Source organism: Delphinapterus leucas, chromosome 13 (assembly GCF_059928025.1).
Source record: "Delphinapterus leucas isolate spDelLeu-1000000601 "Yukka" chromosome 13, BTC_Dleu_Yukka2, whole genome shotgun sequence".
Taxonomy (NCBI): domain Eukaryota; kingdom Metazoa; phylum Chordata; class Mammalia; order Artiodactyla; family Monodontidae; genus Delphinapterus; species Delphinapterus leucas.
In genome coordinates this window covers 10,698,128-10,725,968 of record NC_143141.1, presented here as the reverse complement: position 1 = coordinate 10,725,968, position 27,841 = coordinate 10,698,128, and the positions used below count along the sequence as shown (strand labels likewise).

The 27,841-nt window shown below is 49.3% G+C and overlaps 1 protein-coding gene across 3 annotated transcripts; it reads left to right on the top strand.

The window, feature by feature from the left end:
- On the top strand, positions 1 to 27,841 carry MALL (mal, T cell differentiation protein like). 3 transcript variants are annotated; one of them, XM_089922776.1, is made up of 4 exons: positions 6 to 168; positions 21,993 to 22,160; positions 24,375 to 24,497; positions 26,471 to 27,841. In XM_089922776.1, the coding sequence occupies exons 1-4, from the start codon at positions 64 to 66 to the stop codon at positions 26,531 to 26,533; spliced, it is 459 nt and encodes a 152-aa protein (XP_089778902.1). In that variant the 5' UTR covers positions 6 to 63; the 3' UTR covers positions 26,534 to 27,841. The 3 variants fall into 3 exon arrangements, with proteins under 3 accessions (XP_089778903.1, XP_089778902.1, XP_089778901.1); XM_089922775.1 differs by lacking the exon at positions 6 to 168 and adding an exon at positions 6,500 to 8,407; XM_089922777.1 differs by lacking the exon at positions 21,993 to 22,160 and having other exon boundaries at positions 1 to 168.

Genomic DNA, 27,841 nt, shown 5'->3' with positions numbered 1-27,841 from the left:
GTGATATTTGAAGGGCTGCGGGCACGGGCTGTGGAGCCAGGGCGCCAGGCAGTGGGTGAGAGCATGGCCTCCCGCGACCCACCTCCCACCAGCTACACCCAGCCCGAAGTGCCCTCGGGGATTGCGCTGTTCCTCACCATCCCCTACGCCTTCTTCTTGCCCGAGCTGGTGAGTGGGGCCGTGGGGGCCACCTGCATAAAGTGGGGGCTGGGAGATGCCGGCCTGGAGCTGGAAGCAGCTCCCTGGGGAAGGGGCTCCAAGGCCAGAGCTTCCGTGGCCTCCAGTCTCCCCCATGGGGCTCCAGGGTGGGTGTCCCCTAATCCTTCCCTGAGCACCTCTGGGCTTCTGCAGTATGGGTGGGTCACCTGCTCCCCAAATGAAACCCACCAGGGTAACTGGGCAGGCGACCTGGTGATCGGAGGTGTGGGCGAACTGCTAAAGTATCCTGGGTCCTCGGGAAGATGTTGGGAACGGACTTTTGTTATGTGGTTTCTTTTCTCCAACTACTTGTTGTTTGTGCTTTTCTAAAGTTCACAACGGGGGCACTCTGTCTTTCCTTCTGAGAGCAGCTCTTCCAAGATTTTCTTAATTGTCACGTCAGCTAACCTTGAACTTGGAGTTGTGTGGGAAGTTGCTTATGATAACATCTGCCATAGAACAGTTGTGTGAGATGCCCTGGGTGCTCTCAACGACCTGTCACTGCTTTCCTCTCCGGGTCCCTGCAGCTAAAGTGGAGCCCCAATCCTTGCTGGGTCCAGAGTGTTCAACAGAATTTGAGTCCACTCCGAGCCGGCTGTCACCATGTACATTTCACTGACGGGGATCACAAGTCTGGTGAACAATTTAGGGCAGAGGAGTTTCTTTTGGTTTTCGAGCACCTTCTGAAATATCTAGTTTGTGGGTGATATTTTCTTACCGACTCTGAGTTTGGCAGTGCTGGCCCTGGGCAGGGAGAAAAAGACAGAAAGTGGTTCCAACTTCCAGTTGGAACTGACGGCCCTGTCACCCTGTCATCTGCCTGGAAGGCTGGCCTGATTGAGTGATCTTTTGGCAAACTCGCTAAAGGGAGCCCATTGATGGCAACAAGAAAGCTAAGCCTGGGAGTTCCCTGGTGGTCCAGTGGTTAGGACTCCGCGCTTCCACTGCAGGGGGCTCGGGTTCGATCCCTGGTTGGGGAACTAAGATCCTGCATGCCCTGTGGCACTGCCTTAAAAAAAAGAAAGAAAGAAAGGGAAGCCAGCCAGGGTGGGCCCGACGTTTGGGTGGCTCCAGCTGAATCCCCACCCAAGAAGCAGGTTTCTGCCAGGCCTGGCCCCTAGTGGGATACAAGTCAGGGCATCCCGCCAGACTGATGGCATCTCAGCGCTCCTGTGAGTTCTCTGGACCAGGTGTGCCCCTCGCCTCGGAACAGCCACAAGAATGGCCAGGGTTGGGGTCGACTCCTCCCCTTTTTATGGAGCACATGCTCTATGTCGGTCACACCAGCCACCGGCGACAGGACCCATGCCCTCCCAGGTTCCCTGTCTGCTGGACAGAGGCCCGCAAGCACTTCCTCGCTACAGTCAGACGGTGCTTGAGGGGGCGAAGGTCCTGCGCTGTGACACCAGCAAGGAGAGGCCATCCGACCTTGTCACCTCGGAGAGGGGTCCGGGCCTGTCACTGAGGAGGCGACTTTGCAGTTGGACCTCAAAGGACAGGCTGGATTTCCAGGCTGGGGGGCAGGAGAGGGAAAGGCCTGGACCCCAGGAGAGGCTGGCAGGCAGTAGGCTGGAGGGATGGGGCTTCAGGAGTCAGGAAGGTACCGGTGGTCGTGAGAAGGGCCATCTGGTGCCCGCAGCCCCAGGACGCTGGGCTCCTGCACTGGAATTCCCCGGCGGGGAAGAAAAGTGCTTTGTTATGCTGGGCTCTGGGGCCTTGAGGATCTCAGGGGGTGGGATGATGTCACTGGTTCCATATCGTTCATTTCTTTTTCTTTTGAAATCGTTTTAGATTTATAGCAACGCTAGTAACAGCAGAACAGTGTTCCCATATACTCTCTACTCAGCTTCCCTTAAGGGCCACATCTTACATAGCACAACTGTCAAAATCAGGGAATTAACACTGATCCCTTAAGGGCCACATCTTACATGGCACAACTGTCAAAATCAGGGAATTAACACTGATCCCTTAAGGGCCACATCTTACATGGCACAACTGTCAAAATCAGGGAATTAACACTGATCCCTTAAGGGCCACATCTTACATAGCACAACTGTCAAAATCAGGGAATTAACACTGATCCCTTAAGGGCCACATCTTACATAGCACAACTGTCAAAATCAGGGAATTAACACTGATCCCTTAAGGGCCACATCTTACATAGCACAACTGTCAAAATCAGGGAATTAACACTGATCCCTTAAGGGCCACATCTTACATAGTACAACTGTCAAAATCAGGGAATTAACACTGATCCCTGCTATCCACTGTTCTAAAGAACCTCGTTCAGACTGTGCCGAATTCCCCACAAATGTCCTTTTCCTGGTCCAGGATCCAGTTCAGAATTCTGCATGTCATTTGGTGGCCGTAACTCCTTCATCTACTTTGATCTGGGCCGATTCCCTCCGTCTTTGTCTTGAGACTTTTGAAAATACCGATCAGTTATTTTGTACAATGTCCTTCCATTTGGCCTTGTCGGATGTTTCCTCATTACAACTTCAGTTTTAATTCGTAAGTAACCCTTGTTCATTGCTGAACACTTAGAAAATACAGAAAGAATTATAATCCATGTATATGCATATATTCGTATTTATACACATATGAGTATATATTTAATGGGTTTATTCGGTACATGCTCTTCTGCACCTGCTTTCTCCTTAAATGAGCGTTCCTAGCATGGAATATAGGACCAAGTGTGCATCATATCTGGGGTGCGGATGGGAAGGTAAATGGGAGAGGACGGGAGAATGTCCAGTTGGTGGGTAATTCTTTTTTTTTTTTTTTAACCGCGTTGCGCGGCCTGCGGGATCTTAGTTCCCCAACCAGGGATCGAACCTGTGCCCCCTTAAGTGGAAGCGCAGAGTCCTGACCACTGGACCACCGGGGAACTCCCTGCTGGTTGATTCTGATCCCCATGAGCAGGACATGTGCTGGGCTGGAGAGAAGAGTGCAGGATAAGCCTAGCAGAAGCCCCTCTGTCCCCGGCCGCCTGGGTATGCTGCCTGCTGCCACCCATGGGGCTGACCACAGAGCCCCAGGTCTTGGGGGGTCCCAGATTCTCAGTCTGGGGGGCCTAAGGCATCAGGGACAGGCGTATGCTTTTCTAAGGCCATGAGTCCAGAGAGTAGATTCTCAAACTGGGAGCTCAGGCCAGCAAAAAGGGGCAGAGAAAGCAAAATCTATAACCTGGATTCAGACGTGGTCCATGATGGGGGCGGCCAGGGTGTACATCAGGGGTGACTGCAGGCACAGCTTCCTCCAGCCACTGTTTCCTAAGACAGAGAGGGTCTTCTTATAAAACGAGGGCCCCAAAACACAGGGAGAGCAGAGGGCTCCCCTGAGGCCTCACGCCAGCCCCCCGCTGCCAACAGCCTCCAGCTCTTTTGTATCAACGATGATGACAGACTAGGATGGCCCAGACACCAGGGGCTCTGCGTGTTCCCTACCAGCTCTGCTCCCCACAGCCTGCTGTTAACGATCTTTGCCTAAGTGGCTTTATTTTAGAGTTTTTACCATTAAAATGCACATTTTCAAACCTTTGTCATAGTTATAGATTGATAGGGAGTTGCAAAGATAGTTCCGAGAGGCCTCCCACACCCTTCCCCCAGCCTCTTCCTGTTAGTCACACCTTTTGTAATAACTCTCTCTTACAATATGACACCAGGGAGCCGACATTCTTAAGCTATGTCTCTACTGCCATGCCATTTTCTCACACGTGTAGATTTACGTAACCCCTACCACCAAGACACAGAACCGTTCCATCATCATGAAGATCTCCCCTCCTCCTTCTGTTTTATAGTCACCCCATCTTGTCTTCCTTCACTCTCTCTCTCACCCCTGGAGACTATTAATTCCATCCCTATAATTCTTTTTTCTATAAATTTATTTTTATTTTTGGCTGCGTTGGGTCTTTGCTGCTGCACGCGGGCTTTCTCTGGTTGCGGTGAGCGGGGGCTACTCTTCGTTGAGGCGCATGGGCTTCTCATTGTGGTGGCTTCTCTTGTTGTGGAGCATGGGCTCTAGGCGCGCCGGCTTCAGTAGTTATGGCATATACATTTATTCATTCTTTTTTAGATTCTTTTCTCATATAGGTTATTGGGTGGATGTAATTTTCACGTCTCTGGGGAAATGCCAGAGTGAGTGTGATTGCTGGGTTGTATGTATAATAAAGTGTCTGCTCCACTCTTATTAAGAAACAGACAAACTGTTTTCCAGAGCGGCTGGGCCATTTTACATTCCCACCGGCAACGGATAAGACTTTGGAGATTTTAACATTAAAGTTTGTATTTTGTTTGGTTTACAGTTGAATTCAGATTTCTCATCTGAAAACAATGTTAATTTCAAAACGTAAGCTCCAAGCGTGAGGAGCCTTTGAATCAGTGCATTTTAAGGTGAGAACAGATGTCGTTTATTTTCTCCTTCATTCAGTGAGCAGACATTGTTTATTCCCTCCTTTCCTCAGTGAGTGTGGGAGCCTGCTGGTACCAGTGCCCCGCGGGCTGGGGACCAGGTGACTCACAGCCCCACTGCCGGGCTCTTCAGAGCAAACAGCGTGTGGGTGGCCGGCCTGGGGCAGGGATCACGTGACCATTACCTGCCCGCTGTGAGTTTTTACAAGATGAAAGGTGGACACACAGCTGGCCCTGGTGACGACAGCTGAGGGGCAGCTCTGTAAATAAGAGTCCAAGGAAGTCTTTTAACTTTCAACCTTTTCACTAGTTAACTTATTAATTAGATACTTGACTAATGACAAAGAAACAGCTAAGAAGGTTTCTAGAGAGTCAGCCAGTTGAAAGGAGAGTCAATGTGGACACTCTGGTGTTTGATGCTTTCAGCTTTTTAATTTGCCCCCACACAGTGGTCAGAAGGAAATACTCTGACCACCCTAGAAGCTCATTCCAGAACCTTCCCGCTGGGGAAGCTCACCTTTACATCTTATCCAGATCCCCAGCTTCCCCTTCATTTCAGCCTGTTTCTTTTTCTACTCTGTTTATATGTAAAAGCCTGTTTGAGAGCTTACTGAGTCCCAGAACCGTCAGTCAACTGTGCGGGGCTGAGAGAGGGAATTAGGGCTCATCTTGGGCCTCGTTTAGGGCAGGTACCACCCCTTTGTTATAACACTTCTTTAGAAGTTGAGTTTTCCAAAAGGAAAAATCCTTTCTCTTGTTTCCCTCTGCTCCCTTTTCAATTCTCCATACTTCTGAGAAGCAGTAAAAGTAAACTCAATTTGCCCCAGCTTTACTTCATCTTTGTGGCGTCTGTCTTTCCCTTCATTCCACACCTGGTCCCCAGCCACGCCCCTGACCTTGCCCAGCCCCTGCAGGACCAGGGGCCAACAGCCTTCATGGCCAGGGCACCACTGAGACCCAACCCAACGCAGTGATGCCCAAGGAGGCCCCAGGAAAGCTGCGACAGGGCGGGAGGACGGGGCAAAGGGAAGGTAAATTAAAGTGGGCAGCTGGGAAGAGCAAGTATCCTGAGAAGAACGGGAGGCGCCGTGTGGACAGGAGTCGGATGTCAACCTCCCCAGTTGCCTGGACCCGTTTTGGCTTCCTGGCCCCAGGCCCAGCCCTTACCCTCGGAGGCCCCCCGCCCCTCCCCCTGTGCTGTTCAGGTTCAGTAAAATAGAGTCAGTTGGGAGGGGTAAGCCTGGCTCTGCCGCCTAATGGCTGTGAGACCCTGGGCAGGTTACTTGACCACTCTGAGCCTCAACAATGGGGCAGCAGCAGCAAAGATCTCCTAAGACCGCTCTGGGGTTTCAGTAACAACTGTTCTAGAAATGTGAGCCCATGCTATGTTATTGTTGGTGGTCGTCTGGACCTCTTACTAGAAAGCGTGGGTCTCTTGTGAGCAAATCCCAGTTGTAAACCAAGAAATATTTACTGAGATTCTACTATTGCTCTAGCCCCATGCTTTGCTTTCAGGGGGATACAAGAATAAAAAGGTAATAATAAGAGGGATATGGTAAATCCTGGACCCTGTCTTAAAGGAGTGATGCATGAACATTGAAGAGCATCGCAAGATAGGAAACGGTAAAAAGCAGGGGTGCACAGCCTCACTTGTCAAAGGCTCCTGCAGCTAGAGAAGTTGTCAGGACATGCTCCCTCGGGGTGAGGGCTTGGCATTCTTAAAGAGTTTGGATTAGGGATTAGATATTTGCTTGTTCAGACTAAGACTTCCTAGGTCTGAGAAGTTAACAAATATATAAAATCAAGCTGTAAGGAAAGAAGTCGGCCCCACTTAAATCCCATGTATTCACTCAACAAATATTTATTGAGCCCCTACCCTGTGCCTACCACAGGAATATAACGAGGAAGAAGACAGACATGGCCCCATCTCAGGGAGTTTGATGCTTAATGGGGGCAGATGGAGACTAGCCAAGGAGACCAGTAAGTGGTGTCTTTCAACGCAGGAGGGAGCGGAACACGCGGGGCGTTGTGCCCACAGAGGGCATTCGACATAGGCAATTGTTCCTGCGGTTGTTGCAAGGCTGAAGGAGCAGCAAGGAGGTGCTGAAGCACCAAAGGGTGATGAGTACATAAAGCAGACACCGTGCATCCTCCAGCCTCTAGAGGAAGCCCAGCTTTGGCGGGGGTGCGGTGGGGCTGCAGTGAGGCAGTGGTTGCCCCAGAGGAGGGGCACAGGGACCTTGGGGTTGGAGCCAACTGTTGCTGGCGTGACGGTGACAGGACCTGGGAAAGTCTCCTTTTCCTGTCCCCTCCAAGTTCTCCCAGTGCCAGAACTTAGCAAGAATCCAGCTTCAAAGGGAACCGGGAAACGTGGCTTGCAGGGCCCCAGCCGCGTGGCGGAGCAGACCACGGCAGGATGGGCTTGAGCTGAGACCCTCAGAACTAACTAACAGCCCACATCCCCACGTCTGCACACTCCCCTCTGCCTGTGTCTGGACGTCTGGTCCTGTGCTTCCCCCGACCATTCAGCCAAACCATAAGCAACCTTCCCTGAGCTGGTGGCCTTTCTCAGTTCAGACAAGACAGGCCACCAAGGCTGCTGCTGGAAGGTCAGCAGCCAGGAGGACTTTTCTTAACCGGCAGGTGCCCTGAAGGGAGTAACCAGGGCCCCCGGGCAGAGGGAACCAGGGAGGGGCCCAGCAGGCTGAGTCCCGCTGGGCCGAGGGAGCCCCAGATAAGAAGTCTCACTGATAAGAAGGCTCCACCTCTGCCAGCGCCCTTCCAAGGGCTCTCCACCTGGGGAACTTTCCCCGTGGGAGGCAGGAGAGGCTGCTAGAGTCTCGTCCAGGCAGGCAAGTGACGGAGTAGGGAAGCAGGCCAGAGTAGGGCGGGGTGGAGGAGCCCCACGGCCGGTTCCCTGGACTTGACCCCTCTCCCCTCTCCCCAGCCAGCTTCCTTCCCTACCTGCCAGCCAGCCTGCCCCTCAGCTGTCGCCACCTGGTCAGACCTTCCCCATCTCAGCCCAGCCCTGTTGTAGCAGAGTCGGCCGGTGCCCATGTCCCACAGTTGCCCCCAACCTCCAGCCTCAGGTTGAACCCAGAAGGTACCAGGTAGGCCCCAGAGCCTGGCCTCCATGGACTCCCCACCCAGCGGGGGCCAGACATCACGGGTTTGGGGCTCCAGAGTCCTTTGACCTATTTCAAATACGTCGCCCCCCGGCCCCTTCCCTCGGGGGGATTCTCTGAGCTTTGCTTCTCCGCGCCTGCACTGCTCACTGCTTACTGCTTCAGTTTCCACCCCCTGACACCTGGCCCCTCTCTCTGCCCACGTGATGGTGGGTGGGAGTGGGAGTGTGTGTGTTTATTTGAACACCGTCCTCTCCGACAGCACGTTCTTGCCCAGTCCTTCCTACATGCCGAGGGAGGAGGAAGGGGGTTGGAAAATCTTTCCAGGGAAGCCCAGCTGCTCTCCCAGGGGAGATGCTCCCGACCTAGAGAATTTCTAGGGCCCAGGAGGTGATGGAGTAGGAAATGCGTGAGGATGAAACAGATGGGTGTTTGTCCCCGTGTGGTCCCGGCTCCTGGCATAAATGCCAGTCCGTGGCTGGGCCAGTGGCTGGCCCAGAAGGCGTCAGGTACTGCCACCTGTGTGGGAATCAGGCCCAGGAAGATGAGACTGCGCTGCCAAGAGGGGAGAGTCCAGCAAGCTGCCACCTGCCTCTTGAGTGGATCAATAGCACGTGCTGCACACCTGCTTCATGCCAGGCTCCGTGCCCCACATCGGCGACGCAAAGACCGCAGGTCAGAGTCCTGCATCCAGGAGCTCAGGGACTGGGGAGGAGTAGTCAGGAGAGGCTTCCTGGAGGAGGTGACAATTGGTCTGGTCCCTGCCCTCGAGGGTCTGGTCTTAGACAAGCAGGGGAAGGGCAAGCTGAGCAAGTCAACTGGAACTAGAGTGAGTGGGTCCTCGGTGCCTGGTGAAGGGCAGGAACATGGCCACGAGTCACAGGATGTCTGCGGTTCCTGAGGGAAGGAGAAGGTGGGGCCCTCCCCTGAGCCCAATTCCAGGGCTCATCTGGGGACTTCCTGGGGACGTGTGAAGGGAGCCAAGGTTAATAAACATAGTGGGAGCCAAGGAGGGAGAGACCAGGGGGGAGGCCTGGGAAATGGGGACCACTGGGGGGAGCGGGATGTATTTATCCTGCTTCTTTATATCTTTTCTGTACTTTCTAACTTTTTTAAGGTGCTCAAATTTTTTTTAAAAAGGAAACAAATTTGCCCCTAAAATGCTTAGGTTTTTGTTTGTTTTTTTAAGCCCTTTAGACTTTAGAGTAATAAGAAGGTTTTTATCATCTTAGTTTATGTTACATCGTAAACCTGGACTGCTGACTCCATGAGAAGCGGGTCCAGTGGGGGTGGGTGTCTGAATGGGCGGGCGCGGTCCTGGGGGAGGAAGCCGATGTCGGGGGGAGGAAGCCGATGGGGGGGCGGGGGGAGGAAGGCAGAGGTGGCCTGGCCGCTGACTCACCAGCCCCTCCCAGCGGCATCCTGCCCCTCCCAGGCTCACACCCCAGGGCAGGGGCTGATTTCCTGGCGCGCGGCCAGCCCAGTCTTGCGAGCCCTTGTGGGTACCAGGGGTGCGGATATGACTTCTTCTGCCGGGGGCGGAGCGCTGGCCCGCACCATTGTTCCTGGGGTGGACCGAATAAAACAGGGGTCCTCGCGCGGAGGCCAAGGGGCCTGGGCCAGCAACTTCCTGCTCACCTTAAAGCCACAGAGAGAAAATTCTCACTCGGGGAGTCAGGACGGAGCGGCTGGTGTATGGAAGGGTCCTGGGTTGAATTATGGAGCGTAGCGCTTCCACGCATTGGCAGTGGCCTGGGTGGCCTGGGGGTCCGGGATGGCAGGCCGGGCCGGCCACGCCCCCACGGGGAAGTCGCTCCGCCTCTCAGAACCGGTTTCCTCCCGGGTCAGAGGAGGTGACCTGCCAGCCCAGAGATCCTCACAGCCTGGGGGCCCCAGATGTGGAGATGGGAGTGGCCTCGTGGGTGCTAAAGAGGACCCACGTGGGCACTGGGGGCCCTGCGCTGCCCACAGGGAGGCCTGCAGCCGGGGGAGGACTGCTGAGGGGTGCCTGACCCCACGGAGGGGCGGGGTGCGGCCTGGAAGAGGCTGGGCCCCACCCCCCGAGCTGTGGAGGCCGCCTGTGCCTTTATGCTAAGTGCCATCACCGCAGATAGGGGACGTTCCAGGACTCCCCCGCGTGTCTGACAACCCGCCGTCCCCTCTCCGTCCCTGTCAATGGCTCACGCTTCCCACACAGGCCTCAGCGTGGCCCCCCAGGACGCAGGATGGGGCTCCGGCCGCAGCCAGCGGCTGCCAGGGCTTTGAGTGTCCGCCCGCTGGCACAGTGCAGGGAGGGACTGTGGAGAGGGACAGAGGCAGCTAGAGCTGGGGTTTCCACAGCTGACCGTGATGCACTGAAGAAATGTATTTTCATGGCAACTTCGTGTGTGTGTGTGTGTGTGTGTGTGTAACGGAAACAAAAGATTCAGGAAACAGTATTTCCCTGTCTATGGACAATGCACTGTATTTTTTCTTCTAGTCTACTTAACTTTTTTTTCAAAACAAGCTACTTTTTATTGAAGTATAGTTGATTTACAACGTTGTGTTAGCCTCGGGTATACAGCGAAGTGATTCAGTTATACGTATATATTTTTTTTCAGATTCTTTTCCATTGTAGGTCATTACAAGTATTGAATATAGTTTCCTGTGCTAGACAATAGGTCCTTGTTTTTTATCTATTTTACATATAGTAGGTTGTATCTGTTAATCCCAAACTCCTACTAATTTATCCCTCCCCCCTTTTCCCCCTTAGTAACCATAGGTTTGCTTTCTATGTCTGTGAGTCTGCTTCTGTTTTGTAGTAAGTTCATTTGTATCATTTTTGAGATTCCACATATAAGTGACATCATATGGTGTTTGTCTTTCTCTGTCTGACTTCCTTCACTTAGTATGATAATCTCTAGGTCCATCCACGTTGCTGCTAGTCTACTTAACCTCTTAATGCTGGTGGTGACTAGATGGACTTCAACACCCACTAACAGATCTCAGCCCGCATTTGGAAGGCCCCATGCTGGAGTCACTGCAGCGGCCTCAGGGAGACTGGCACAGGCAGAGCCTGCTGGGTGGTGGCCGAGTGTGGCCTGGGGGTCACGGGGAGCCAGTGAGGGGGTGAGAGGTGTGGGTGATGTGTGCAGACTCGCATCCCACGTCCTCAGCAGGGCTATGACAAGAGCTGTCGCTGGCTCAGACCGGCTCCAGCAGAAGGGAAGTAGACAATCTCATGTCCTGGGAAGCCCGAAGTTAGGCAGGCTCTGCCTGGGCTGGTTCTTTGACAGTGCAGCTGTGGATCCATCTTTCCTTCTCTCTCTCCTCTTTTTCATCATCGCTCCAGGCCTAATACCAGACACAGCCATGGCCAGAGTAAGAGTGGAACTGTCTCATCACTGAGGCAGGAAGTAGCCCTTCCCAGGAGTCCCCAGAAGGCTTGCATCTCACTGGCCAGGGTGGTCACATATGTGTCCCAGCCAAGGGATGCATTGAACCTAACGCATGTTGGAAAGTCACCCACTACATCCTCTCTCTCCCCACGCCACCCACCAGTACGCCCAGTTGGGCAATTTACTCCACAGAAAGAATTTTAAAAAGACAGCTATCTCTGCAGTGTTATTTACTGTGGCATCATCTATAACAGGGAAAAGCTAGAAACATCCAACCTCCTTGCCCTGGGGCCTCATTGAGTAGATGAAGTTTTATCAACTTGATGGAATGTAATGGTGGCATTGAAAGTATAGTCAGGCCTCATTACTCACGGATCCTGCATTTGCAAATTCACTTACTAAAATGTATGTGTAACCCCCAAATCAATACTTGTAGCGTTGTCACTGTCAGTTGAGGACACCTGCAGAGTGGAAAAACATTTAAGTCGCAAATTTGAGACACACACGGCAAACCTGAGGTTGATAGCTGCCTTCTTACAGCTCATACTGTAAACAAGGTCCTTTCCCAGGTCTGTTTAGTGCCATGTCATGCATATTTTTGTGCTTTTGGTTGGTGATTTTGCTGTTTAAAATAGCCCCAAGTCCTCTGCTGAGCTTATTTCTAGTGTTCCTGAGTTTGACAAGGCAGTGATTTGCCTTGTGTAGAAAATACGTGTTAGATAAGCTTATACTTATAGAGCTGTTGGCTGAGAGCTCAATGTTAATGGATCAACAGTATATATTAAAATAAGGTGTCTTTAAACAGAAACACACATAAAACAAAGTTATGTGTTGATCAGTTGATGAAAATATTGTGACCACAATCTCACAGGAACCTAGCTCTGTATTTTCCCAGGAGCAATGCTTCACGATTCACAACGAAATTTGCCAGTGCTGAGGGCAACTTTACAGAACTACCTTGAGCCACCTAGCAAAATAGAAAAATATGAAAAGTTGAATACAAAATGTATATTCACTGTGATTTACAACTTTATAAAGAATATGTATACACCGGCACTAGGCCTGGGAAGAAACAAACTAAAAAATTCCTTTGCTGTTAACATTATTTTTACAATCAATTTAAAATATTAGGGTTGAAAAATAATAACAGATCTAATTCCTGGCATGCCGTTTAAGCCATTAAAATCGCCCTGGAGTTAAGGCATTTTGAGTGGACGGTACCAAACTCCCGAGGGACGCGTGCTCTGGCCACAGTGGCACAAATAGAGGGTGCTGTGTTCAAAGGAGCTGTGTCTCTCGGGCATTTGCACCAGAACTGCCCGATGGGGTCCAAAGTGCAGCCCCTGGATGCATCTCCTCTTATTTTTCCCGTTTAAAGGAGGTGCATCAAACGGGTAGTTGTACGTTCATGTTCACAGTAGCACTACTCACAAGAACCAAAAGGTGGAAGCAGCCCACGTGTCCATCGATGGATGAATGGATAACAAAATAGGTACATGGTATAATGGAATATTATTCAGCCTTAAAAAGGAAGGAAATTCTGACAACAGGGATGAAACTTGAGGACGATACGCTGAGTGAAATAAGTCAGACACAAAAGAACAAATACTCTGTGATTCCACACATATGAGGTACTTAGAGGAGTCACATTTATAGGGACGAAAGAAGGATGGTTGCCAGGGGCTGGGGGAGGGGGGAAGTAGTAAGTTATTGTTGAATGGGTGCAGGGTGTCAGCTTTGCCAGATGAAAAGTATTCTGGAGATGGATGGACGGTGGAGATGGTTACACAACGACATGAATGCACTTAATACCACTGAACTGTACACTTAAAAATGGTTTAAATGGTAAATTTTGTTCAGTGTATTTTACCACAGTTTTTTTTAAAGGGGAGGGGGGTAAGCAATGGCCAAAAGACCCTGGACTCACACAACATGGGCCATGGACACCTGAATGTGAGGGACAATCATTTTCGTCATCTCGAGACACCTCAGCATCAGAGGGAGCCCTCAGGGAGTTCTGGTTCCCACCGTGGACAAGGCCAGAACTTGTCCTTCACGGAGCCCGTTCCTCCCAGGTCATCAGAATGGGTGAGAGCCCCCAGTGCACTTGGCACTGCTGACCTCCTGGGCCTCCCCGTCTTGAGTCAGGCCTTTTCCTCCCAGCCTGCAGTTTCTGAGGCTTCGTGGTACAGTCTGCGTTCACCCGAGTACCAGGAAAGGGAAGGAGGGGCCGTGAACGCTTCATGAAGATATTAAGGCAAGTGGTAAGAAAAGGAATGCAGTGCTGGTGGTGAATGGACCAGCCAGGCTGAAATACCGCCCAGCTATGCAGAAAAACCTGCCACCTGTAGTATCACCTGTAGTATCGCCAGCATCTCTTCCCGGGTCTCAGCACCTGGTCTGCCCCACCTGGACCACACCTGCCAGGTGCAGCCAGGAGCCCAGGTACAGACCTGAGCCAGGTGTCTTCTGGCTCCTCCTTCCCCCCTCACATGGGGTCATCCCTAGGGCAGCTCTGTCTTCAGAAGCTCTCAGGGTGTGAAGTTCACTGCCCTGTGGCAGCCCAGCCCCTGCATGGGCCCTTCGGAGGCCCCTCAGCTCTCTGCTGCTCTGTCCAGGTGTACAGATCAAAGAAAAGGCAATTCTCCCCAAAGGAAAGGCAATTCTCTTTTTGTCTCTCCCATTCAAAATCTTCTTTTAAAAATTTTTATTGGAGTATAGTTGATTTACAATATTGTGTTAGTTTCAGGTGTACAGCAAAGTGAATCAGTTATACATATACCTATATACACTCTTCTTTAAAATTTTTTTAGATTCTTTTCCCATATAGGTCATTACTGAGTATTGAGTAGAGTTCCCTGTGCTGTCCTTATTAGTTATCTATTTTATATATAATAGTGTGTATATGTCACTCCCAATCTCCCAGTTTATCCCTCTCCTCCCTTTCACCCCTGCTAACCATAAGTTTGTTTTCTACATCTGTGACTCTATTTCTGTTTTGTAAATAACTTCATTTGTACCAATTTTTTAGATTCCACATATAAGCGGTATCATATGGTATTTGTCTTTCTCTGACCTACTTCACTCAGTATGACAATCTCTAGGTCCATCCATGTTGCTACAAAATCTTTTGACTTTTGAAACGAGCATCCATCATCCAGCACAGCGTCTTTCTTCTTTCTTTTTCAGTGTATATGTTGGTGATTTGGATTAGTTTAAACCTTCCCAACCCTGTCCCTGAGCCAAGAAATTTTCCTCCCAGGAGGCCAGGGCACTGATTGGTTTATGGAGTCTCATTCCAGAAACATTCTGTGCATCTACAAACAAATGCACATAATACACAAGCGCACACACATACATTTTCTTCTTTTTCTATATAAATCATAGCATACTGGGCACGCTGCTCTCTGCCTTGTGCAGTTCTTAGAGCTTGTTGCATTTCGGGATACAGAGTTTTCATTCTTTATGAAGGCTGCTGAACATTCCATTGTGCAGACATAATTGTTTTCACTAGCCCCGTCTGAATGAACATTTGGGATGTTTCTTTACCTTTCTGTAGCCAGCGAGGCTTTTTTGGGGGGAGGGGGGTTGAATTTTTAAATTTTATCTTATTTATTTATTTTTTATACAGCAGGTTCTTATTAGTTATCTGTTTTACACATATTAGTGTATACATATGCCAATCCCAATCTCCCAATTCATCCCACCACCACCACCCCTGACATCACTTTCCCCCCTTGGTGTCCATACGTTTGTTCTCTACATCTGTGTCTCTATTTCTGCAGCAAGGCTTTAATAAACAACCTTATACATTCATCATTTTGTGCATGTGCATTATTTAGAGGCCAAATTCCAAAAAGTGAAATTACTGGGTCAAACCATATCTGCATTTAATGTCTTGATCAATATTGTCAAAATAGTGGATTGGCTGACAGCACCGTTATTTAACCTGGCGATGGCAATGGCAATTGACTTCAACCTGGGGGCTGCAGGTGGGCTTTGAGGGTCTGTGAGTCCCAAGATTTGTAGACAAAAATCGTGCACATACATCGGTACATTTTTCTAGGTGACCAAAGCTCTCATCAACTCCGTAAAAGGGTCTGTGCCCACTAAATGCTCTCACTCACCCCACTGGTTAGTCTTCCAGCTCTGACAGAAGTGAACTTCCCATCCCTCAGGAAGGCTGGCCTTGGAGTTTTCCACTTCTGGGTCTTTCTCAGGGAAGATTCCCTCCAATCTCACTATAGCTAATAACATGGCCACAAATGGTTACTCAACACTCACCCTGTCCCAGAGAAATTCATCTAATTTTCACAGAAACCAGGAGAGAGAAGCCATCCCCACCTCCTCTGTTTGATGGACCAGGACATGGACGCATGGATGAGTTAAATAACCTGCCCAATAGGCAGAGGTAGGATTCGAATCCAGGAACATTGATGCTTCCTGTCTCATGAACTGAAGTGGATGAGCCTGGAAGCAGAGAGGGGCTTTGGGGGTTCTCAGTCCTGGCTGCATCACCTGGGGATCTTTTAACAGCGCAGCCTCCCTCACCAGTTCCATCAGAATCTCTGGGGCAGGATCCAGACCTTGGGGCTTCCTCAAAGTCCCCGGATGGTTCCAGGAGTAGCAAGACTCAGGGTGCTGCTCTGAGGGTTAAGACTCAGGAATCTAGGTATTTTAAAAGCTCCTTACCCTTATGCCATATTTTTGGCTTAATTCTTTTCCTTTGTTAAGCATTTTTCAAAATAATAATTATTGGCGGTATAGTGGTGAACATAGCTGCCTTCCAAAATAATAAGCATCCTCCAAAAGTGACCAAAGTAGGGCTTTTTAAAGAGTATCATTTTCAACTCATGACTTGCGACTTGGTTGATATAGTCCAATCCCATAGTAGTTATTATATTTATTTAGGGGTCAAATTGTCCCATCTTTGGTCAGCAGGAGCCTTCTGAATCCTTCTGACCTAACCCCAGAAGCCTTTGCTATCTGCTGTGATGAGGTATCATGCCCAGCTTCTCACCCTAGACATGGAATCAGCTATCGCTCCCATCTGGGTGCTGTTACCCCAGTTCTCATCCTCTAGTTCTTTAACTAGCTCTCTAAACGTGAGGGAGCTATTCTCCATGTTCTAGAGAAGAATGAGTAATTAATAAACTTCTTGTTAAGCTCTATCCTCCCTTAAGTGATCCTTTCCAGTTTAGGTTCAGCCTTTAGAAAATGCATAGATGGGGCTTCCCTGGTGGCGCAGTGGTTGAGAGTCCGCCTGCCGATGCAGGGGACGCGGGTTCGTGCCCCGGTCCGGGAAGATCCCACGTGCCGTGGAGCGGCTGGGCCCGTGAGCCATGGCCGCTGAGCCTGCGTGTCCGGAGCCTGTGCTTCGCAACGGGAGAGGCCACAACAGTGAGAGGCCCGCGTACCGCAAAAAAAAAAAAAAAAAAAAAAGAAAATGCGTAGATGAGTAATCTGTGTTTGTTCTTAAGGAACAGGCTTAAGAATTTGCCAGAATTGTATTTGAAATACACTTGCTCAAAATGTCTGCCTCTAATAAAATATTCTTCCGAGTTGAAGGCCAGCCCCAAACATCTAAAAATATCTCCTGCTCTTGAGAAATATAAAATGAGGATTAAAAGGAGACAGCAGTTTAGGTTGCCAAAGAAAATTTGGAAAGCTAAATATAAGTTAAAAAAAAAAAGTCAAGACACATACTCGAAATTGCCTTCCTTGTAACGAATCCAACCTAGGCTGCTTGAGACAGAAACAGGATAACAAACTCCACTGGGTTTCAGTTCACCTGGAGTTTGTCCTTGGCCCTGGTCCCTTCAACTGTTCAGAAGGTAGAGGGTGTGGAAATAAAAAGTAAATAACATTCCTCTTTGTAATGTTGGTTATGGATTATGCAACCTTTACGCCAAGAAGATTGCCGTGCAATTTGAGTAGATTCCCAAATGCTCAGAGGCCCTACCTTTAGGGTGTGAAATCTGATTGTGAGGCAAGACAGCACAGGTGCCCTACCCTGTGCCCTGCGTGGCCTCAGACTTCAGTCCCCTCCAGGGCAGCAGCACCTCACAGACTGTGGTGAGAATGAAGTGGGGACATGTAGACTGCGTGCATGCAGCAGTGTCTGCCCAGGGTGGCCTCTGATGGCAGGAGCTGGGCGGGGACCCCTTTGCCAGCACTGACAGGCTGGCTGGGGCTGAGGCACATTAGCCCGTTCCCCGGGGCCTGGCACAGGTGAGCTGCCAGTAAGTGGCGGCAGGTGTCAAGTGGCAGCTGTCTGGTCTTAGAAAAGCCCAAGGGAGTGAGAATTGCTGTACAGAAACGAGGCCGTCTGAGTGAGTGCATTTTATAAACTGTAAAGCCCCTAGTGAATGTGAGGCGGTGGTGGGCTTATCACTGAGTCAGTTGAAAGAATGCTCTTTGATACCCTTCCCACCTTCTTTGTTCCAGGCCCTGTGCTGGGAACTAGGAATACAGCGGTGAATGGCACAGACCGTTCTCTGTCCTCGGAGGTCTCAAGTGAGACTAAAATTTTACAGGTTCTTGTGCAGTCACTGACTCCCGAATGCTATTCCCGCTAATAGCCGGCATTGTTCGGGTACTGGCGGTGGGCCAGCATCTTTATGCACTTCCCATGGCTTGGTGGGGAAGGTGCTTGGCAGGTACCCACAAGCCAAGCCCTGGCACCTCCCTGAAGCATCAGCTCCCCGGTCACTGGGATCAACAGGCAAGAGCCTGGGGACAGCGGCTCTCATCCTCCTCAGGACAGGGCAGCCCTGGCTCACTCACTGGCAGTCCCAGGCCCAGCCTAGGACTTCCAAAATTCACTCGGAGATTGTTTGTTGAGGTCTGGGGAGATGTGCTCCCAGAGCTGGTGCTTTCAGAGGCGGCCAGGCTTCCGGGGGTGTTGCCCAGCCCTACAAGAGCCTAGGAAGCTGTGACTTGTTGTCAACTCTCTGGTCTATTCTGGCTTCTCCTCCTGGTGCCTTTCTCTTCAGAAGAACCTGAGAATTCTCCATAAATTCAAACGTACTTTTCCTCTCCAGGACAATGGCAGTGGGAACCTTATTGTTTATTTGTAAGATGAGAACTCTAGTCCCAGAAAAGCAGGACCTGAAAGCTGCATATCTTTCAGCCGAGCTGGACAAAAGTAAGTGGAGTTGTTTATCCAGAAATTCTCCAAGAGCATCATTCAGAACTGAGCTACACCCACAGTCGTGATCACAATCAAACTTCAATAAACATGGGAGGGAAAAAGTGAACAGGAATGAAAGTTAACAGAAGCCACAAACTAGAGAATCAGGCTACCAAGACAAAGACAATGGAATCATCAGATATTGAATATAAAATAAATACCAAGCAAAATTAATGAAAAGATACGCAACACCTCAACGCCCTGTACCATTATTGCACAAACTGCAGAACACCAGAGACAGCAGGAAGACTCTAAAAGCATCCATATACCTAAGACAGATTCCACAGCAGCAATGAAGCTGGAGCAAAATGGAATACTATGGAAAGATGTAGAACACCGTGAGAAAATACCTTCTAAGGAAATAATTGTCGGGGGGAAATAAGGACAGTTTTCTGACAAACTGACTGCTGCCATCTGACCTTTCCTAAAGAAGCTACTAACAATTGTATTGCAGGAAGAAAGAAAGTGATCCCAGAAGAATATCAGAGATGCAAGAATATCTTCATTTCTTAAGGCAATCTTAAACTTGACCGAAAAAGCACAGTCTATAAAAGAAAAGATTAACATATTCAATTACTTTAAAATCAAGAACTCAGTTCACCAAAAGACATCATAAAATGTGAGACATAACTTGGTGCAGCCACTATGGAAAACAATATGGAGGTTCTTCAAATAATTAAAAATAGAACTACTATATGATCCAGCAATTCCACCCCTGGGTGTTTATCCAAAGAAAGCAAAAACACTAATCAAGAAGATATATGCACCTCAGTGTTTGTAGCAGTGCTATTTATAGCAGCCAAGATATGGAAGCAACCTGAGTGTCCATCAACGGATGAATGGATAAAGAAGATGTGGTATATACACACAATGGAATATTACTCAGCCATAAAATATTGTCATTTGTGACAACATGGGTGGGCCTGGAGGGTATTATCCTTAGTGAAATAAGGCAGAGAAAGACAAATACTGTATGATTTCATTTATATGTGGAATCTAAAAAATAAAACAAATGAACAAGTATAACAAAACAGAAAAAAATGTGAGAGACATATGCTGGCAGAATATATCTGCCATATTTATAACAGTTAATGAGATCCACACTATTAGGAAGAATTCCTATGAATCAATTAAAAAAAGACACACCTGTAAGAAATATGTAACCAATTAAAAAACAACAATAAAAAATTGCACAGAAGAAGAAATACATGAAACATATGAAAATAGAATCAATATTATTAGTAATCATAAAGATTAAAATCTACTGAGACACATAGAAAATCCCAAGGAACCTACCAAATAACATCCTCCCCCTCAAAAACCAAAACCCTCCTTAAAGTAATACGTGAGTTTAGCAAGTTGCAGGATACAATATTGACAAACAAAAAGTCAATCATATTTCTATCTGCTAGCAAGGAAAAACTGGGAAATGGAAATTTTAAAAAACAACACTATTTACAATAGCTCGCCCAAAATAAAATACTTACGTGTAACTATAAGAAAATGTGTACAGTATCTGTATGCTAAAAACTACAAAACGTTGATAAAAGAAGTCAAAGAACATCTTAATCATTGGAGAGGCATACCATGTTCATGGACTGGAAGACTCATCATAGTAAAGATTTCAAGTCTCCCCAAATTGATCTATAGATTTAACACAATCGAAATCATCAGATACATATTGTAGATATTGACAACCTGATTCTAAAATTTATGTGAGCGACTTCCCTGGTGGTGCAGTGGTTAAGAATCCACCTGCCAATGCAGGGGACACAGCTTCTAACCCTGGTCCAGGAAGATCCCACTTGCCGTGGAGCAACTAAGCGCGCAAGCCACAACTACTGAGCCCACGTGCCACAACTAATGAAGCCCGCATACCTAGAGCTCATGTTCCGCCACAAGAGAAGCCACGGCAAAGAGAAGCCCGCGCACCGCAACGAAGAGTAGCCCCCACTCGCCACAACTAGAGAAAAGCCCGTGAGCAGCAAAGAAGACCCAACACAGCCAAAAAGTAAAATAAAAAAATTGTTTTAAGTAAAAAAAATTTTAAATAAAATTTGTGTGAAAAGGCAATAGAACTAGGGAAGGGGATGAGCTTTCTCCTGAGATGGACAGAAATGTGAGTCACCTGCACTGACAACTATTTTGAGTGCTGTAACTTTAGAGAAAAATTTTTTTAAATCTAGTAGTGTGAATCCTCCAAACCACAAACCCAAGAGACATCCTTGGCTCCCTGTTTCCCATCACTCCGAATCCCCAGTGATCTCAGAGTCCAACAAATTCTTCTTTTTCAGAATTATTGTATTACTTAATAAAAGATATACTCCCATGTGCCTTCTATGAAGTGAAAGAAATAGAACATTATCATTATCTTTGGAGGCCACTGTACACTCGTTCCCAATCCCATAACTCTCTTCCTCAGAAGGATCATTCTCAGGAGGTGCTGATGAGGGTTTTGAAGGAATTGGGGAATGGCAATGAGTTCAGATTTTGTACCTGTTAGACTTGAAAAGCTTGAGGGGGAGGGCCAGGAGTGGGGGGAGGCAAGTGGGGTGCCTAGGGTGCAAATTGTAATGAGGCACTTGCTCTGAGGGGTCATACAAGTGCAGAGAGATGTCCAAGTAGAGACATCAAGCGGGCATGCAGGGCTGAAGGCTGCAGAGAGACAGATGCCCTGCACTGGGTTCCTGGGATCGCCAGCCCATGTGGTGCTTAAAAGCACAGATGTAACAAGGGGGAGCCCAGGAGACTTGCCAGGACATTCTAAGGAGGGCCAGGAAGGAGAGGAGACAAACCAAGAACAAAACTCCTTGGTGCTCATGTGCATGTAAACCCTTGTCCTCCAGGTTTCTAACTGAATGTGCTGTCTGGTGGACATTTAGTTCCTCCCTGGGCTCACCAACATGGCTGCAAGCCCAGCCCCAAAGCAAACAAATGCAGAACCCAAGGCAACAGGAAAAAGTTTTGGCTTTTCCGCCAAAGGGATAATAAGTGGCTAGACAGAGTTGAGAGGTGATTTAAATGGAACTGTATTGCCCAACTGCTAACTGACTCCAGGGCGTCAGATACTATACACAGGAGGCTCCAAACCAAATATCCACAGGGCCAGACAGACACTGTCAGTGGATGAAGGGAGCCAGAAGGAGAATACTATTCCACAGTGCAAGTGAGCAACCGGGAATGTGCCACACAATGGCATAGGGATTGGGAAGGTTGGGGATGTGATCCACTGAGAACTCCAGGTCCTTTTTAAAGAGCCAGTCACAACTGGTTTCAGGCTACTCTGGCCTGGGAAATGGGTTCACTGTGGCCAGAACTATGGATTTCTCAAGAAAATGTCTGAAATCTGAATTTTTCGTGTGAAATATCCCGTTTTAAATGTTGGCAACTTATGAAGAAATGTTTCAAAAACTCTATATGCCAACACTGTTTGGGCCAAGAAGACACATCCACAGCCCAAATTTAGCCAAGTCCTTCCATTGGAAACTCCTGTGTTAACCAGGTGTATTTCCTAACAAAATTTACTCTGACTCAGGGGCCAGCCTTCCTTCCCCTTTTCCCTCTTGAATCCCACCTAACTTCACCTGAAGAGCGTTTAACCAGAGCCAGAGGAGGAGGGAGGTGACCTGCAAAGGGAAACGTGCCCCGCACCAGCCAATAAAGCCCCTTCTTCTGTGGTTTTCTCTTACAGATATTTGGGGGCTGGGTCTGGATCCTGGTGGCCGCCACCCAGGTAGCAAACCCAATGCTACAAGGATGGGTGATGTACGTCTCGCTCACCTCATTCCTCATCTCCCTGATGTTCCTCTTGTCTTATGTGTTGGGATTTTACAAAAGATTCGAGTCCTGGAAAATCCTGGTAAGAACAAGTGAGAGCGACCCAGGCCCTCAGGCTCCTCCCAGGCCAATGTCCTGGGTGTGGTGAGGACAACAGGCCCTCTGGGCGGGAAGGAGAACCAGAGACCTTTCCTGGCCTGGGCCCCTAGGGCAGCGGTCCCCAACCTTTTTGGCACCAGGGACCGGTTTTATGGAAGTCAATTTTTCCACGGACCGGGGTGGGGGTGGGCAGGTGCTTCAGGCGGTGATTCGAGCAATGGTTCAGGCGGTAATGGGAGAGATGGGGAGCTGTGGGGAGCAATGGGGAGCGGCGGATGAATCTTTGCTCACTCCCCCCGCCCCTCACCTCCTGCTGTGAGGCCCGGTTCCTAACAGGGGCTGGGGACCCCTGCCCTAGGGAACCCCGACTTTTTGTTTGAATGTGTTTACTATTAGGTCGGAATGAAAGCTTTCCTCTGCCAGAGTCCATCCTTCACTGTATTCCCCCTATTGCCTCCCTCATTAGGGAATATCCATGGCCTGTCTGCTCCTGCAGCAAGCGCATCTGGAAGCGTTTTCCCTCTAGATTTAATTTATGGTAAAATCATTGGAGCAGCATTGGAGGAAAGGCTATAGAAAAAGACTCACCCCAATCTCAAGACCCTACCACAATCACCTATCACAATTCATTCTTCCATATTCCCGGCAAATTTTATGCAAAATGTATAAATCGCACTGAACCAATAATCTTGGATGTAGAGTCTTTCGTTTAATATTATGTTGTTAAATTTTTTTCATCCCATCATCTCGATAACCACTGAAATTTTTTCTATATTGAACAAGTCAAAACATATACAAAAAGTAGGGAGGATTATTTTATGGACCCTCATGTAACCATAACCCAGATTCCAGAATTTTCAAGATTTTATCACACTTGCTTCACCTAGCCTTTATTTTTCCCCCTGAAGAATTTTAAAGCAAACCCCAAACATCATGTCATTCCATTCCAGACACGTCAGTATACCTCCAAAAAATACACAAATTTTCTTATATTATCACACTTACATAAAGTTAACAATAATTCCTCGGTATCATCAAAGACGCAGGTCACATTCAGGTTTCCCCCATTGTAACTGAAACGTCTTTTTGCAGTTAGCCTGTTTGAGTCGGGGTCCTCACCACGCCCACTTGCACTTGGTAGTGATGGTTCTTGGGTACCTTTAATCTAGAATGATTCTCCCTGACGGGGACTTGCTGAAGAAACTGGGTGGTCAGGTGTCCTGTAGAAGGTCCCACATTTTGGGTTTGTTTGCTTCTTCCTGGTGTGATTTGATTTGCTCGTCTAGTCCCTGAATTTTCTGTAAGCTGGAAGTTAGCATCTATAGGCTAAACTGAAGATGGGTTAAACCTTTCTGGCAAGAACGCTTCATACGTGGCTTCAGGTCACATCACACACAGTGACTGGTGGTCCCTCTGTGACAACTTTACCCCAACAACTTTTTCTCTTAATGCTTTCTTTCATCTACTGATGAATATTCTTTAGGGGCTGCAAAATGCCGATTTACCTGTTATGACATTTCTCCCAGAATTGATAACTATGACATCCTAGTGGTACTGAAAACTCTGCTGAGAGTTTCGCATAGAGGTTCAAAAACTGAAATCTAGAGTCAGATTAGCCTGACTCTGCCATGTGTCAGCTAAGCCTCAGTTTTCTCATCTGTAAAGTGGAGATGTTAATAGTAGCAGCCTTATGAAATTAGCTGTGAGGATGAAATGACGCATGTGTATATTGTTAGGACAGCGCCCAGCACACAGCAGGTCTTCATAACACTAATGGTTAGGAGCACAGGCTTTGTGTTAACGTGGCCTGGGCTCAAATCCTGGCTCAGCTTTTATTCACTGACTTTAACCTTGAACTTCTCTTTCCTCAGAATGGCACTAACGATAAATAGTACCGACCTCATAGTTGACGAGGTTAAATGAGATAAATGGGGAAAAAGCTTAGCCTAGAGCTTGGCTGGGAGGAAGCACTCAATAAATGGATGTTCATACTGGTATTATTATTGCAGTATATTAATCCACTATTGTTCACCACATAGAAATTTCATTAGAAACACTGCAAAAGAAAAAAGCAGGAGTTTCGTGAGCAAGCTAGTCTCTTTTGCCCCCTCTTCCTAGCTACGTAGTCAAAGAGGAAAGAGTTACCTGCTCGCGTGTCCGCGTGACTGTGGCCATGGCCTCTGCTCCATCTTTCCAGGACAGCCTGTACCACGGGACCACTGGCATCCTGTACATGAGTGCCGCCGTCTTACAAGTACACGCCACGATCGTGTCTGAGATCTGGGACCTGAAAAACTACTACATAAACACTGCAGCCTCGGTGAGTGCTGGACAAGGACATGACAGCTGCCACCATGGAGGGAAATGCATGAGGCTTAATTCTGTCTCCCGCAGAACAGATGTTCCTGAGCCCTCAGGCAGAAGAAGCCTTGCAGGATAGGAGGAGGGGTGTGTGTGTGTGTGTGTCTGTGTGTCTGTGTGTGTGTGTCTGTGTGTGCACGCACACGCATGCGCACGCAATCAGGTGTGCCCAAGCTCGCAGGGTACCAAGGCCAAGTTCAGGTGTCATCTCTCGTCTCTGGTTTTCTTGCCCCCTTACATCCACTACGCTACCCTCAGAATATGCTTTTCCAAAACACACATCTCTTATTGAAAATTCCTCAGTGACTCCCATGGCTGCTGGAACGGAGCCGGAATTCCTCAGCATGGCTCAAGTTCCCGTGTCCTTTTATTTCAATGACAGACATGCACAGGGTAACATATTGGCTGATGGAATCCGAGGCAAGGTGGTCCAGGCGAGTCATGGGACGAGCAGGACCCCTGGACTTTAGGTCCACTGGGACCGGAGACTCTAGGCCAGCAGGGCCCGGCCTTTCCAGTCCCCGCGAGGCAGCTTCCTTCCTCTCTCGGTGGGATGGCGCCCTCACGTGGCAGCTGGCTCACAGCTGGGGAATTTCACCTCTGGAGCCGCCTAACCTTCCTTACACCTTCCCAGGAAGGTCTAATACCCAGGCTGGGTCCCAGTCCACCCCCACCTGTCGCTGTGACCGGAAAGGTCCTGTGTCAGTCGGGGACTCCCACAGGGATCAGGCAGCAGGAGGAAGGGGTGTGGCGCAGGGTGCTGACCCCACTGTAAGAAGGATGAGGTGACCCACGAGGGCGGCCTCAGGGGACTTTGGCTGCCTTTCCGGCCTGTCTGCTTCCTCCCGTTCCTGGCCCAGCACCACTCTGCACCCCGCAGCCCGGCTGCTCGCCCTTGCTCTGCTGTTCCAGCCACATCAGTCTCCTTGCTGCCCCTGGACCTGCTCTCGCCTTGGCCTTGGCCCCAGGGCAAGCACTGCAGCTCCATCTCCTTCTGGGTGAGGCCGTTCCCCTCCCTGTCCCCTTCCTGCTTTGTTTTCTCCTGCGCGCTTAGCCCCACCTTCCGTACCACTCTACTGGTTTATCTTGCTTATTTTCCGCTTCTGCCACTGAAATGTAAGCTCTAGGAGGACAGGAATTTCTGGATTTTGTGCAGCATTATTGCCACAGTTGCTCTTGAAGCACAACAGGTGCTTACAAGACATTTGTTGGATGAATGAATGAATGGAACAGAGTGTGATTGGACAGGGGTTGAAGTGAGGCTGGAGTCGTCTGCTGGGCCAGGACATCTTCAGGCAGTGCAGTTGGGCGACTCTGGGGATGGCTTTGGACGTGGCGGGTTGGGGAGGGACCCCTGGGGAGGGAGGGGTGGGAGGGATCACAGGTTTGTGGCTTGGGTAGCTGGATGAGATGAGGGTCCTGGGGCCGACTGAGCTTGTGAGGAAATCCCAGGAGTTCAGTTTGGACCACAGAGAGGTCGTGGGGCCTCTGAGGCTCTGAGGGGCTGAGAGGTGGGTGCACAGAGTTGATTTCTGGACCAGTGAGTGAAACTTGTCATCAGAGCACAGACAGTGGCTGAAGGTGGGTGGGGGGAGAGTGCCCAGAACCAGACAGCAAGAGAGAGAGACACAGAGAGAGAGAGAAGAGGGGGAAAGTGTCCAGGGCAGGGATGGAGATGGACCCACTTTATGGCCAGGTAGAGGAGCACACGTCTGCAGATGAGAGGGACGCTGCACAGTCACAGTGGAACATGGGGATGGAGCGTTTCAAGGAGGATGGAGAGGCTGGCCAGTGGTTGCCGCCCTTAAGCCAGGCAGGGCTGGGGCAGGGAGGGGATGAGGCAGGGTCAGAACAAGGGCCTCCCAGCAGCTAAGGGCCTCTGTGGGTTGGGAGCAGGCATCCCTAAGGAAGTAACTCCCCGGACTCTTCCAGTTATTTGCCTTTATCACCTCCCTGCTCTACATCCTCCACGCCTTCAGCATCTATTACTACTGAAGAAGCAGGGAGCTGGGCCGACATGGGAAATGCTCTTTTAAAGCCTGGAGTATCAGCTCCCCAAAGAGGTTTTCAACATGGGCCATCCACATGATAAACAGAAGCTCAACGATGACATCACTGGATCAACAGACCATCTTTTCAGAACGAGTGATGAAATCGCATGCTGGGCAGATCTGTTCGGACATTTTAATTCATTGTGATGAATATGAAAAAGCTGGGAGGAGGGCTTTGTTGTTTTGTTTTGTTTTGTTTTGTTTTGCCTGGGAAAGTAACTGTCTCTTGGAATTATCTGACAATGAACCTCGCTCTTCTAGAAAACTAACATCTGAAAGCCCTCACTACTGAAAATTCCAGGTCTACCATCATCAGGCCTGTTTGGGGATTCTGCCTCAGCAACGAGATTCCCCACAGCAGGTCTATGGGAACCTTCATAATTTTCTTAAAATCGAAATGGTGCTGTCAACGCTTTCAGATCTGAAGACCCACAGACCTTGTTCCTGTCCCGTGGTCCTGTCTCTGCTTCTCAGCAGTGGTCCAAACCCACTGCCCCCTCCCACGCTGCCCGACCCCCATTCACATGCCCTCCCCTTTCCTCCCCAGCTTTGGGAGCCAAGGGAAATCTGTGTAAAATCAGCTTTGAGGGTAGATTTGTGGGGGAAATAAGCGATTGGTTCTAGAAAATTTTTACACAGCAAGACCTGGGGGAGGGGAGGAGGGGTCAGGGAGGGAAGGGTGTAACCCGCTTCTCTGTAACTGTAAGTCAGGCCGCTCTGCTCAGAGAACTGCAGGGCTGCAGGACGCCTGGGTCAGGCCTCCAGACCCCACCCCCTAAGGACTGGGAGTCACCCTGTCCCTCAGAAAAGACCATCAAGGAAGCCGGCAGGACGTTACATGCCAGGATTCTCCTCTGGGCTCCTGTCACACGTGGGACATCGATGAGGCCGGAAAGGACCCATCCCAGGGTTCCTACTGTTTCCCATGCATCCCTGAGTGGTCCAGCTGGGAGGGGCCTGGAACCACCCAGCCAGCCTCCTGCAGTGAAGGGCTCCCAGGGGCCAGGACATGCAAATGCATTTGCACTTCAGGGCCATTCTCAAAGAAAAGGCACAGAGAAGTGTACAATCGAGGTGCTGGATTCCCAAGTAAATGTTTTTCAAAAGTAGGCTGTGCCATCTGGCGTTTCTGTCCCTGTGCTGGGGTTCCAGCTGCTTGGCCTCAATCTCTAACATTGAGTCAGGACTCAGCCCCTTAACTGCGTGGACCTGATGCCATTTTGAAATGAAATAAATTATTATGTGGAAGGGA